The sequence below is a fragment of the Molossus molossus genome, unplaced genomic scaffold (genome assembly GCF_014108415.1).
Source record: "Molossus molossus isolate mMolMol1 unplaced genomic scaffold, mMolMol1.p scaffold_m16_p_20, whole genome shotgun sequence".
Lineage (NCBI taxonomy): Eukaryota > Metazoa > Chordata > Mammalia > Chiroptera > Molossidae > Molossus > Molossus molossus.
The window spans coordinates 37,583,569-37,597,142 of record NW_023425356.1 but is presented as its reverse complement, the minus strand read 5'-3'; the positions used below and the strand labels follow the sequence as shown (position 1 = coordinate 37,597,142).

The window sequence follows — 13,574 nt, the reverse complement described above, 5'->3', positions numbered from 1 at the left end:
TTTCTTACAGAAAATTGTAATGATACTATTGAGTAGGATTGAACACTCTGAGAATTTCACAGAAACATCAGAATTTAAACAGACCAGAATCCTTGTGGCCAGTGTGAATGACCTCGCACAGCTGCCAATGCTCTTTGGCCAGAGTTCTATCAACATCTGCATGACAAAAACAATGCCATCAGCATCAATAATGCTAAAGCCTAGGCATCACCTAGCTTCACACGTGCCTCCACTGGACGTGGTTTGCAACTGCGAGAAAAGGCAAACGGAATATTCTTTGGCTCTTCCGGCCCAGGAACAGCTCCTGACCTAAGTCACTGAGCAGGGAGTCCTGACCCTTCGGAAGGTGGACGTTCTGCTTTCTTCCCGTGACAGAGGGCCTACAGTCATGCCCATGAATTCTGCGTTAATGCCTGGGTGCCAAGGAAAAGGAGGCCTTCTCTGTAGGCACAAAACTACACTGCTGGCTGGCAAAATTCGGTTCTCCTGGGCTGGCAAGCTCTTCCAGCCGCCGGAACATCTTGTAAGACACGACACGTGGTGATAGCCCCTCCAGCTCTCAGAAACTAGATCCGAGGAAAATCTCGAAAAAGTCACACCCGTGTTGTCAGAACAAACACCAGGAGAGCACAATGGCTAGGTCTGCCACAAACGCCTTGCACACAGCAATTCCTGTCCATCACAGCGTATTTGCTAGAAGCACAACCCTGGCCAATGCACAACTTTGCTGAATGCCATTCTCACTCCATGTCCCCTACTAGTGACCGTGACAGTGGCAACAAAAGAGGTGGCCCCATCCCACCCACCCAAAGATACAGACATTTCTTCTGCATGAATCCTAATGGTGGGAGTTCTGGTTTTTGTAGAATCCACGTGAAGGGTGGGCAGGATGCTAACCAGGGGCCATCTGGAGTATCCAAGAGTGGCTGGTATGTTAAGGCCTAAATCCTGGAGTTGAGGCAAAAAATGCCCCTGCTCTGGTCCGAAGTCCGCTCTGGGGCAGAGTGGAAAGGCCCAGCTGAGTCACCGAGCCATCCCGCCTCCATGGTTCTTTGCTGCTGGGATTCGAGAAGTGCACAGGAAGTCAGATCTCAATTGCTGCAGGGGTTTAGATGTAGAAGGAGGATTCAACGAGGAGTCCCCAGTTGCCCCCATAACCACAGCTGCTTAGCTCTGCAATGTTCCTTCTTTTATCTGTTGGATAAAAAGGTTTCTCTCATCTTCCGGAGTCCGTCCATTCTGAGCCCGGACAATACACGTGGGCCGATGAAGGTTGAGCATGTATATCAAATGCTGCTTCTCATTCTTGAGCTCCTCGATTTGGGCCTTCAGTTCAGCATTTACACTTTCCAGTTTCTCTGACTCCTGGGGTACAAGCAACAGAGTTATTAGGAATGGAGCCAAGGCCCAACAAGGAGGGAGGGGGTGGCCAGGGAGTGGTGCCTGGGTGGTCGGGTCCCTGGGTGGTCGGGTCCCTGGGACATGTTGGGGCTCGTCAAGCTGGAACTGGCCTGCAGAGGCAATGCCACTGGGTCCCTGCCAGGGCAGCCGTCTTCTGTTTGGGAGAATCCAGACCCTGGAGAAGCCTTTGAACTTAAAGGCTTCTTCAGAGATGCCCGTGAGTTTCCACCCAAGGTTGAGGCAGGTTGTGACTCTAGTAATGAAGCTGCAGTAGAACCAATGGCTCAGAGATCTCCTTTGCATGAGTCTACCAGCCCCTGTGCAGGTCTTCTGGACCCACAAGGGCCTTGGGGGCTGGGGCGAAACCCAGACTCATGGTGCTTAGTCTTTTGTGAGTCACTCATTTCACTGAGAAGTTCATCTCCCCAGAAAGATATACAGCAACACACAAAATGTCTTAACTTTCACTGGCTCCCTAAAGCAATCAACAGAACCCTTGGGGACCCGTGGAATCTGGGTGATGGCTCTGCCCTGGCCTGTCCACACTTGGGGGAAGAGACATAACCACTGGAAAGACCGCACCACAAGCCACCCCGCCTGCCAGATGTCACTCCACTTAGGAAGGGGAGCTGGCTGAATGCAGCCCGGAGCTAAGCCCGTTGGGGAAGCCAGGGAGAAGGGCTGCAGAGGTAAGAACTACACTGGAACACTGAGAAAGTGTAACCACTGCTTGTGGATCAAGGAAATAACTTGTTTGAAGAGATTAATTAAAGGTGTTTCATAGTGAGCCAAATAAGAGCTGGCAGCTTCCTGTTCTCAGGGAAAGGGGTGAGTGAAGCCTCTTAGCTGGGCTGACATCTCCTTCAGCCTGGAAGCTGTTGGACATGTAGGGACTGGCTGAGGCTGCTGCCGTTCCTAATTCACACACCTGCTTTTATACATCCAGCGTCACAGTCATTGTGCTCACAACAGCTTTGCCAGCTCCTTGTTTAGCCACTGGCATTTCTGCTACCAGCTACGTCGCCCTTCTTAGGAAAACACTTCTGGGTAGGAGGCTTTTTAACTCCCCTCCTGACAGTGACGAGATCAAGGCAGGGGGTGGGCAGGCACGAGCAAGAGAACAGGGCAAGACGAGGACACTCACTTTCTGCAGACACTCCGTCTTCTCCTTCTTCTTGTTCCGGCACTTGGCAGCTGCGATCTTATTTCTTTCCCGTCGCCTCTTTTTCCTTTCATCTTCTTCAGGGGCTACCTGTAAAATCCAAGAGGCACCTGCTTGAGGGGAGGCAAGAAATGAGACCCACCTCAAATGCACGGCCTTTTGCTGCCAGCAAAACACCGGCAAATCAGAGCGGCTGTGATGCTAAAGGTCCCGGAAAGAGTTCAGCCCCAGACTTATACGAAACCTCACCACACACACACGCACACACCTTTAAAGAATGAATAATAAAAGTCAAAGAACTGTTTGTTAAACTTATATTGGCAATATCGGTAAATAAAAATTTAGCTTATTTTAAAAATGCATTTGGATTTTGGAATAAGAGTTTGATATTCATATTGATAACTACTGGTAATAACAGTAATTGTTTAGAACAGGAAACAGATTCTGTTTGGTAACTATGACCTCTCCCCTAGAACCAGAAATAACCTCAGCAGCCTACTCCCCCTGTCCCCCTGTTTCTTTGATTCAAGACCCAAGGGCAGCCTATTCATCTCTATCTCCACCTGGAGCATCAAAGCACCTCCTTCCTGAATGCAGGAGAAGCCCATGGAGCTCCCAGAGAAGAGGAGCCCACGCTCATTCCCAACCAGAGTGGCATTATCAGCCCATGGCTTGGTGCCACCGATGGGTGGCAAACTAGCACCATCCATTGATGTACCCTTCTGTTAAAAACTGATTGCTGCTTCGGTGCTTCACCCTGAGCCAGCCCCGGGACTCCTCAGAAAACAAAACCCTATCCTGTTTTAGGATCTGGGCCTGACTTTGTCTGAGGACTGATGAGTGACCTGGCTGAGACCAGAGTCCAGCTGGGGGGAAGCACTCACGGTGGGCTGAGTGGGCAGCGGGTTAGGCTGCCAGAGGCAGATCTTGTCATGTTACTTGTCACTGGACAGTGGAAAAGGTTTTGGGAGCTACACCCCACACCAAAGAGATCCTGGCGTGCCATACTCGCCTCACATCTGACTTACTATGAGTCGCCTGGATTAGATGACACTGACTTTGTTTGGACTGAGATGGAAGGTCTTGCAACTTAAGAGAAACAAAGCCCAACAGGGAAATATGGTGAGAGAAACTCTACCTTTTATATCCTGGATCCCAGAACCACACAGGCAGACGTGTAGGTTTCGACTACATTGCTTTTGAATCCCAGCTTTACTACCTTTGAGCTGTGAGGCCTTGAGGAAGTTACCATGTTCTTCTGAACCTCAGTTTCCTCATTTGTCAAATGGGATCAATAATCTTACCTACCTAATAGGGTTATGATGACGGTCAAATTAGTTAATAGGTGTAAATGCTTTGCACAGTGTTTAGCTTCCCAGTCAGTGCTGTGTAAGCTTCAGCTATTATCATTAACCTCACCATCTGGGTCTACGTCGACAACTCAGCAATTCTGGTGTTTCCTCTGCCATTCTGACTTTTCCTACAGACATTTGCGGATAGGTGGGAGAGGATTCGGGGTTTTCTCGTGTGAGGAAGTACTTGAAAGTAGAGTAAATCTCGGAGTCGCACACTGTCAGAGATGGAAAAGCCTTTCTGGAGGCCACTTTGAAAGGAGGAATTCAACCAACAAATAAATATGGATCTGTCGGTGTAGTAACATGCCCAGGGAGGTGCAGGAATCACCAGCTCATGGTCAGCAGAGGCTACAAACCCTGATGTTCCCCATCTGCGTCCTCTCTGGGTCACAGCTGCCTCGTCCCACCATGTCGCCTTCACAGAGGTGACTTGGATCTGGGAACAGGCTCATGCTGCACAAACGCACAGGGTGCCTATGAATCTCACAGGCTCGGTGTCATCTTTTAAGTTGAGAATTACAGCAACCAAGGGGGCCAGAATATTCAATAGGTCACTTGGTGCATTCTCTTCCCAGTAGAAAAATCTACTTGTTAAACTAATCTAAGATCAGAAGATCACTTGATGAACACAGAGTCACGTATAGGTTGGGTGGTTTTAACGAGTTTTTTACAAAGCAGGCTGCCAACTCTTCCTCTGGAGAACCCTCAAAATATCCTTCTAAAAAGCTCACCTTCCTTCTATGGCAGTCTTACTACTTCCATTGCATCCTGTTATCTTAAGGTACTGAATTATAAAATTAAAATAAATATTCCCTTGAGTGTCCTATTATCCAAGCCGCACCGTCCACTATTGGGCTGGGTACTAATGACACCCTCTCATTCAGGTTAATTAGGGCCCAGCCAATGCCCCTAATGACAGCATCATAGAAGTCCCCTCTACCAGTCACTGAACTATCAGCCTGGTCCTCTGCTAGACCCTTAAAAAACGTCACTTCATTCACCCTTACATAGATTCATAAAGCCGTTATATAAAATTATTGCCCCGTTTATAGAATCATAAAGATTCTTAACCAACTTCCTTTAAAACTCAGTTCCTTTTCAGCCAGTTCCGCTACTCCTTGCCCTCAGGCAGTGTTCATGCCAATTAAGCCTGAAACACTCCCCATGTTGTGCCCATGAAGGAAAGCCGACAAAACATCTAAGACCTCAGCTCTGCGTCCTCGCAGACGTCTCGCCGTGGCTGTCATCCCAGGTGTCTCACAAAAGGTCGCCGAGTGGGGAGCAGTGCAAGTGTCAGAGACAGAAGTGAACTTGGAGCAGAACCTGGTACCAAGGCTGTGGGCATCACACAGCTGTGAGCATGGCTGGTGGGCCCTTGCTCCACAGTCTGGCCCCCTGGGTCCTTGGAGTGATGAAAATAAACACACTTGCTCCTTCTTCAGAATGACTGGACACCGAAGGTGATCTCAAACCAGCTCATGGCTTCGAATAACATCCACATGCTGATGGTTTCCAACTCTGCCCCGATTCTCCTCTAACTCCCAACCCACATATCCAACTACCTCCTCCCCTGGGGCATCCGATAGGCTGGACTCCTGTTCTTGCCCCACCCAACCGCCTACAGTCCCAACCTCAGCAGCAAAAGGGCGCGCTGTCCTCACAGCTGGTCAGGCCAGGAGTTTGGGAGCCACCCGAGTCCTCCCCGGGAGCCACGCTCCACGTCCACTCTGCCGTGAATCAGCTTTCCCTTCCGATCAGACCCAGAGGCAGACCACTTCTCCACACCTCGCTGCTTCCGTCCTGACGCAGACCCTCCTTTGCGGATTAGGGCGCAGTCTCATTTCTGTATTCTGCTTCTGCTCTTGTCCCTACTGCCCATTCTCAACATGACAGCCAGGGTGAGCATTTAAAAACGGCAAGTAGGCCCTGTGGCTCCCCTGCTCAGAAACTCTCCAGTGGCTTCCCACCTCGCTCTCAGAAAATGACTATCTTTATACTAGTCTACAACAGCCAGCATTTTCTGCTCCCCAGCCCATCGCCCCAGCTCCTATCTTGCTCCCGCCCCATAAGTCCACCTTGCTACTGCTCTTACCCACCGAGCACACTCCTCCCAGTGTCCTTACCCTTGTTCTTTGGCCAGATACCCAGACGGCCCCTCCCTCTCCACCTTCACCTCTGCTCAGAGGCCACTCAATCAGCGAAGCCTTCCGTGACCTGACTTAAAACAGCAACACCCTACCCCACTCTCAGGCCCCCTTTGCTGCTTTATTGTTCTCCTCTGCCATCTCTCATGGCGTGTATTTACTTCTTTTCATGTACTATCTGTCTCCTCCCAGCAGAAGGTAAGCTCCCTGAGGGCAGTGGTGTGTGGTATTCCCGCTGCGGGCCCCTGCCTAGAGCATGTCTGGCCTGTGGCAGGCATGCAGCTGGATGACACATACATGCCGAAAGAATGAGCACCCGTGGTAGAACCTACCTGGGCTTTCATGACTGACATCTCGAGGGGTCTGCTGTTGACAGTGACCGACTCCAGCGCAGAGGACATCCGATGGCAGAGGTGCTTGTTCTGGATGGCAAACCTCAGTTCTTCCTTGACAAAGGGGGTCAGGTTAGCAAAATCCTCGAACACCAGTGATCCAGGAGGGGACAGGCAGGGAACAATGGCCGAGGCGCTGACTTCTGAGGCAGAGACCTGGCCTGGGTGTTGAAGCATCATTTTGCTGCAAGACACATCGAAACCCAAACTACTTCAGGGACTGGGGGCATGGGACCAAGTCCCACCACACCTGCTACCTCCAACCCGAGTCCCACCCCCAGGGAAAGTCCCATAAGCCCTCCGGTTCTGTTTTGTTTTCATTTCATGCCATCCTCGCCTTGAGTAAAACAGGTTCTTAAAATACACAGCTCAGTGGTGTGGATAAAAGGCCGAACTAAAGTTTATCAGGGTTGGCGTTTCAAGCTATTCTGAGTTCTCAGAAGCATTAGTTTTGGCTGGTGTGTATAGGTGCACATGTAACCTCAAACAACACTGAAAGAGGAAGAGCATGAAAAAAAAAAAGTGAAACTGTTATATAACCTCATTTCCAGTCTATTTTTGTAAAAAGAAACTTGGCATCTGAAATCAAGCTGAAGTTGTCAATGAGTGGAAATAAAGCAAGCCATGGAGGACCCTTGAAAATAGTAAATATCTCTCTAACAATTCTCCCTCAGGAAGTTGGATCCAAATAAATGAGCTTGAGGATGGTGACTGTGGCAGGTGTGTTTCTTTGAGCCAGTCCTTGGCAGGGGCTAGGGGCTAGAGATTCCATCACAAGGGACCAGTAGCCCCTTTGTAAAGTTAAGCTTGATGAAGCAAAGACCTCAGAGGAAAGAAAAGCGAGGAGCTAAGAATTTGGACCTCGTCTGGAGGTCTTGTTCAGCCCTGTGGTGTCTGGAGAGGCTTGGTCTGGGGGCCCAAGGGGACCTGGGCCTGGCTCTGGCACTAAGGAACAGCGTGCCCTGAGCTCTGAGTCTCAGTCTTCATCCAGCGCATGGCTGAGAGCTCTCGCAGCACGGGGACTGGCCTCTGCTGTCGCTCTGCCCCAGAGCCTGGCACAGTGCCTGGCACCGGCTGCTCCCAGTGCCTACTGGAGATTGCCTGACCAAGCACCTGCAATCGGGAATGGGTGGTCCCATCAAGTGCCTTCTGAGGTCCTGTCTACCTCTATCATTCTACAGCCCAGGGAATCCAAAGCGACAATAGGAAAATAAAGGGTAGAAACAGTAACAGTTTCATGGTCCCCATAAATCTCTTCCTGCCATATACGTCCTCCAGCACTGGCTGTTAGAATATGTATAAGTGGGTCTTTTATCCACAGAATTCCCAGACTGGGGTCAGAAGATCAATATTTAAGGCTCACTTACTCATATGTCATCATTATACCTCCCAGTGCCTTCCCTCTCCTCTGTAAAAGAAAGCTAATAACAATCGTCCTATTTTCTCCTAGAGTTGTCCAAGGAGTTGAGGAAATAATAATACATGAATATACCTGGGAAATATAATGCAGCTGGGCCCCCCAGAGACCTCTCCAGCACAGGGCTGGCTCTCTGACAGACACTCTGTGAGGTCCAGGTGGGAGGGTGGCTGGTCACTGTCCTTGATTTCAAACATTTCTGAATAGAACACCCTGAACCCTAACGCCCCCTTAAGGTCTGAGATATACTGTTGGAGGCAAGAATTCCAGAGCCACAAATGCCCCTGTTGACTATTTAAAGAAACCCAGAAAATGTATGTAACTCTCTTCCTAAAGCCCTGTGTCATGAGTCAGAACTGATGTTCTACCAGTTTAATCCTATAATCTTAGGATGCTGGGAGGGTACTTGTCTCTGGCAGGAGATAACCTAAGAAACCAGCCTTCTAAAGCCAGAGGCTTAAGATTCTCCCATACATTCGTTGTTTTCCCTCCCCTTCCAACTTTATTAAAAATCCAGTAGTTCAGGGATGGAATTCAAAGTTACCACTGGGCCTGCCTTTGTTTGGAAGACTAGATGGCTCCCTGCTACATGGGTAGTCTGAATTCCACACAGTTGAGTGTAGTTCCATTTCAGCACCCAACTAAGTTTATTAATGAGCTCTCAAGGCTTGAGGTCTGCTGTTTGGGATTTTTTTTTTCCTTCTTTAGTGTAAAGTCAGCAGTCCTGATGAAAGAAAATGAAGAATGTCAGTGGTATGGAATGTCTTTGTGAAAAGCATGGGGTGGGCTTACTTGGGGACAGAAATTGGTTGTAAAAATGTTAAAAAGCTTTTCAGAAAGTAAAGTAGTTGTATCTGTGGAGATCTGGGCTTTCTCTGCACTCAGCAAAAGCTTTGTTTTTTAGTTTCTTGAGATATTTTCTAGTTACTTCTTTATTCAGTTCTCTTAAGGTATGATTCAGCCCAGACTCAGGCTGTGTCCGTACAAGGAAAATGAAGTTAAATCTTCAGACAAAAGTTAGCCCCAAAAGTTGAGACCTTCTAACATCCCCGTCATTGAAGAAAAAAATCTGTTTGGGGATTTTCTGAGTTGACTTTCTACACTAATCTTAAAATTGTCCGCACTTGCTACAAAGCACCTGCATTTTACTTCTGCTTCATTATCTCTGATCAGAAATCATGTTGTATCAGTGGTAGTTTCATCATTTTCAAGAAAGTGAAACTTTACTCATGTATTCCTTTAACTGTAAATTCAGCTCCTAGATTTTATTTCCTAGTAGCTACAAACAACTGTGTTGAGTTTGCACTTTTAATTTTTATCTCTTTCCACTAACCGCTGCTCATAAAACATCTTAAAGTCAGAAGTCAACATTGGTCTTTTAGTAACTTCATATCTTGCTTGGTCTTTCTCCCAGCCCACTTGAAGGTTGAAGGTGTAAGGCTGAGTTTCAGGGACCAGATGTTTCCAGGCCTATCGCTACCACTCACAAGCTGAGCACCCACCGAGAAGCCTCAGTCTCCTCATCTGTGAAATGGGGCCAATACCACCTGCCCCAGTTCCCTCACAAGGCTGTCAGGGAGATCAAATGAGATTCATGAAGGTGAGTTTACACATCCTGAGTACCCAACACTACTGTGATTCCACCTTCCCCATTTCCAAGGAACTCAATGCTGTTGTCACTGTAGCTTAGCCCCATTCATCAGGAATTACCTGGGGCCCTCAAGACATCCAGGTCAGTCACAGATTCTTTTGCACTTTGATTGACCCCTAGGCTCCTGCCACAGTAGGTGAATTTCACCCCTCCAGCTGCTGGCACTTTCATTTGTCTCCACTGGTCTTAGTACTTAAAAAATAACTAGTTCTCCCTCATGAAACCATTTCTGGCTTCTGTGGTGTCCTGGCTTGTACTTCTTCCTCTCCAGGACAGGTAACATTTGGAGCCAGTGACCCTGCCCCATGGCCAGCCAATTTGAAAAGGGAAGAAATCATGCACTCTATCTAATGAAAGAGAACACCCAATATTAGAGTCATCTAGGTCAGGTCTTCATTTGTAATTGAGTAAAATGAAGTCAAGGAAGGTAAAGTGACTTGTCCAAGGCCACAAAGCTGGTGAGTAGTCCAGCTTGGGCCAAGCTGCTGACCACCCACCCACTGCTCATTTTGTTCCTTCACCAACAGAGATCCAACCAACAAGGCAAATGGAAAACAGAGCCACTGGCCAGGTAGATGAGGGATCAATAGTTAAGTAACCTGGTACCCACCAGAGGAGGCTGACAGGACGAGACAGGGAGGGAATATAGAAGAAAGAGAACAAGGGAGAGAGAGAAGGGTGGGGTTAAAATAGGAAGGACCCCAAAAGCTCGGATAGCTGCCACCAGTGCTGAGTACTGTGTCTTATCCACACTGTGGGTCTGGGAAGCCCCCTGCCAGGCCCACAGTTATCTCTGGAACCAGTCAGACAATAACAACTGCAAAACCTATACCTACCCTGTCTTGGTCTGGAATATCCTTAAAGCAAGAGCCTATATGTTGTAGCATCATTCTACAACAAATGCTAAATGCAAAGCAAGGGGACAGTAATATCAATGTCTCCTTCATTTAAAGTTGGGAAGACAGAAGCCCTAAACAGAGGTGACTGTCACCCACACTGAAATAGGTGCACTGGGAGACAATCTGGCAGGCAGCACTTCAGGCGGGCAGCGTGGATAAGATACAGCACCTGTGGCTGCTACTGGAGCCTTTGGAACCTCCCTGTCCTAACCCCACCCTTCTCCCTGGCTCTTAGCCCTCCCCCCCCCCCCCCCCCCCCCCCCGCCCCGCCACGCACACACTTTTATTTATGTTTTTGATCCACCAAGGCTTCAGCCACTCCTTTATTTGTGAGGAAGCATGTGTGATCTAGGTAATGAAATCAGAGAAAAGAAAGTGGTTAGGAAGTGAGTAGATGAGAGGAAAACGGGATGTGGGGGAGCAGAGAAGGAGAACCAATCCAAACGGAAAGAAAGTTGGAAAGGGAAGAGATGTCCCATGGAGAAGTCCCCATTCCCCCCTTTGCCTCAGAAGCTGGTCAGTGACATGAGACAGAGAACCCCCTCATTCAAATCTCTCAAGACCCCTGCTGGCTCCCACTTTTTCAAATTACACCATCTAGAATCTGAAAATCTTCTAGGCAGTAAGGACCTTAAGGTTATCTGGTCCAACCATCATCTTGCACTGGCAACCGGGCAGAGGGGCCAGCATTGCATATGTGCCCACATCTCCCAGCTGGGGATACTGAGGCTCAAGGACATCAAGTGCCCTCCTCAGGGTACTGGCCACTAGACCACAAAGTCATTCTCTCGGTTTTTGAACATGCGGCTTCGCACCTTCGCTTCCCCTACGGCGGATTTCCAGCGACGAAAAGCAGAGAAATCCGCGAACCGCCAGAGGAAGAGCCAAAGCCACAGGTAAGAGAGAAAAGCGTGAGAGAGTTGGGAAAGGAAGTCTCAGGTCCAGGAGCCCGAAACACTAGCCTGTGACGGGAGCCCTCTCCGTCTTCCGCGGCAGGACAGGACCCGAGCGCTCGGCTCCTCTAAACTTATCCCAACGAACTTTCGCTCCCGGCTCCCGGCGCAGTCCTGCTGCCCTGCGCTCCCGGGTGCGCAGGGCGACTCCCAGCGGCTGCGCCCTAGCCCGCGACCCCGGTTCGCCGGGCCGGTTCCATTCATTCCGCTCGGCCCCTGGGGCAGCCCTGCTGTGAGCCCCCGGTCTCCGCACCCTTCAGCAGACTTCGGGAAGGCTGCGATCGGGGGTGGCAGTGCCCCGGCACCGAGCGAGGGATGAAGCGGACAGCGCGCTGGAGCGCCTCGGACACCCCTGCGCAACCCACCTCCCCACGCCCGCTCCCAGCGCGGTAAGAAAGTGCCGAGGGCGGAGAGGAGCGGCGTTCCCAGCCTGGTTGAGAAGCAGGAGCCCCGCCTCACAGTCACCAGGAATCTTTCGCGCTCCAAGTCAAAAGAGAAAGTTCTTGGCGAGAAACTTTCTGAAGCGCCAAGGAGCAGCGGCGGCTGGGAAAAGTTCAACCAGAGTTCTTTAGAAGCCGGAGGCTGGAGGTGCGGTCGGGAGTGGGCCCAGGGGTCGCGGGACTATTACTATAGGGGCGCAAAGGGAATGAAAGCGAGCCCCTCTCGCCGCGCTCACTCACTCGACTTCTAAGCGCTCACCTCTGGTCTCCACTCGGGGCGGCCAGGGTCCGGAGGGCGGGCGGGGTCGGGGCGGGGTCGAGCTGCGGGTCGGCGGGGCCGGCGGGCGAGCACCGGGGACGCTCGGCCGGCGCGCGGGCTGGCGGGTCCGCTGGGGCAGCGACGCCGGGAGAGTGCTGTGCAGTGCCCGCCTCTCTGCGTGCTACTGTGGCTGGGAGTGCGTTGCATCACCCCTTTTATAACCCTCTGGCTGGCGCCGCGCCCGATTACTCCAGTCCCAGGCTGATGTAATGCTATTAATAGCTTTCCCAGAGAACCAGCCGAACTGAGCTGGGCTAGGGAGAAGGGGTGGAGGAGGGGCCAAAGGAGAGGTGGAGAGAGGTGGGGACTGGTGATGCAAGCTCTGGGAGGAGCCGGCCTGGGCGGGTCCTCCCGGCCTCGCGCGCTAGGACACAAACCTGCCCGCCCTCTCTCTCCATATCTGGACTGGAGTCGCCTGGGCGGGCCGCCAGATGTGCGTACTCGCTGCTGCGTGTTCCAGGCATGAGCCAATGGTGCCCAGGCCAGCTGTATGACTCCACTGTGTTGGCATCTCTCCCTCCGTTAGGTGGGAGGTGGGAGGTGGGGGGGGGTGGGGGAGGGCGTCGGGTGGATCTTGGCCGCAGGCCACACTAGGTGAGGCTGGGAAGCGGGCACGTCCTTTCTCTAAAATGCGTTATATTCTGAAGCTTCGGGAAAATATCCCCTCCCCCGACGAACGCCTCCTTCTCGTGTAGGAGGCGGGGTAAGAGCTGTAGCCTTAGCCTCCTGTGAGGGAGAGGTGCCCAAAGGCACCCTACAGTGAACCCACACTGTTACCCGCCGTGGGTGACCTCCGCGGCAAGGACCGTGAGAAGTTTGCTGGTTAACCTCAGAGCGGAGGGCAGCGCTCGGCGGGCACGGTGGGCTCTCAGCCTCGGCGCACCCCACCCGAGGGCACAAGTGGAACAGCCCCGAGGCGGGCTGGGAATCCGACCCCTAGGCGAGGGCAAGTAGAACCTTAAGGGTTAGGAGATTATATATATATCACGTCCTGGAGCATTTGAAATTGACAGTGAAACGAACAAGACCCTGGAAAGACGAGAGAGCTGGAGAAATCGGAGTGGGACTAAGAGTGGGGTTGAAGCCTAGAGGCCAGGGAGAGGAGGAAAGACACGGTGCTTTGGTCTCCTTATTTAGGTATTTAGAGGAAAGCCGACTTCGGCTTTCACGTATTTTCCTGAGCCCAGAGCGGATTGAACTGCGACCGGACCGCACACTGGGACACACTGACAGCTGAGGAAATGAGGCCCTGTAGCAGAAATCCCTTCTGCCCCCAAGCCAGAGTGGCAGGAAAGGCGGTGTCCCGTGACCCCAGATTCGAGCTGAGGTTTCAGCAGAACTGGGTTTGAACCTTAAAAATGACTTCTTGGTTCGGATTCCCCGACCTTAGCTAACTCAGGACCTTCTCGACGGCCCATGGTCGCATATATGTGGGAGCGAG

General features: G+C 51.0%; 1 protein-coding gene across 1 annotated transcript; it reads right to left on the bottom strand.

The window, feature by feature from the left end:
• Nucleotides 1-833: 833 nt before the first annotated feature.
• On the bottom strand, nucleotides 834-12,109 carry ATF3 (activating transcription factor 3). Its single transcript, XM_036273212.1, has 4 exons — nucleotides 12,074-12,109; nucleotides 6,395-6,638; nucleotides 2,546-2,653; nucleotides 834-1,365 (listed from the first exon to the last, which is right to left on the bottom strand). The coding sequence occupies exons 2-4, from the start codon at nucleotides 6,632-6,634 to the stop codon at nucleotides 1,168-1,170; spliced, it is 546 nt and encodes a 181-aa protein (XP_036129105.1). The 5' UTR covers nucleotides 6,635-6,638; nucleotides 12,074-12,109; the 3' UTR covers nucleotides 834-1,167.
• Nucleotides 12,110-13,574: the final 1,465 nt, after the last annotated feature.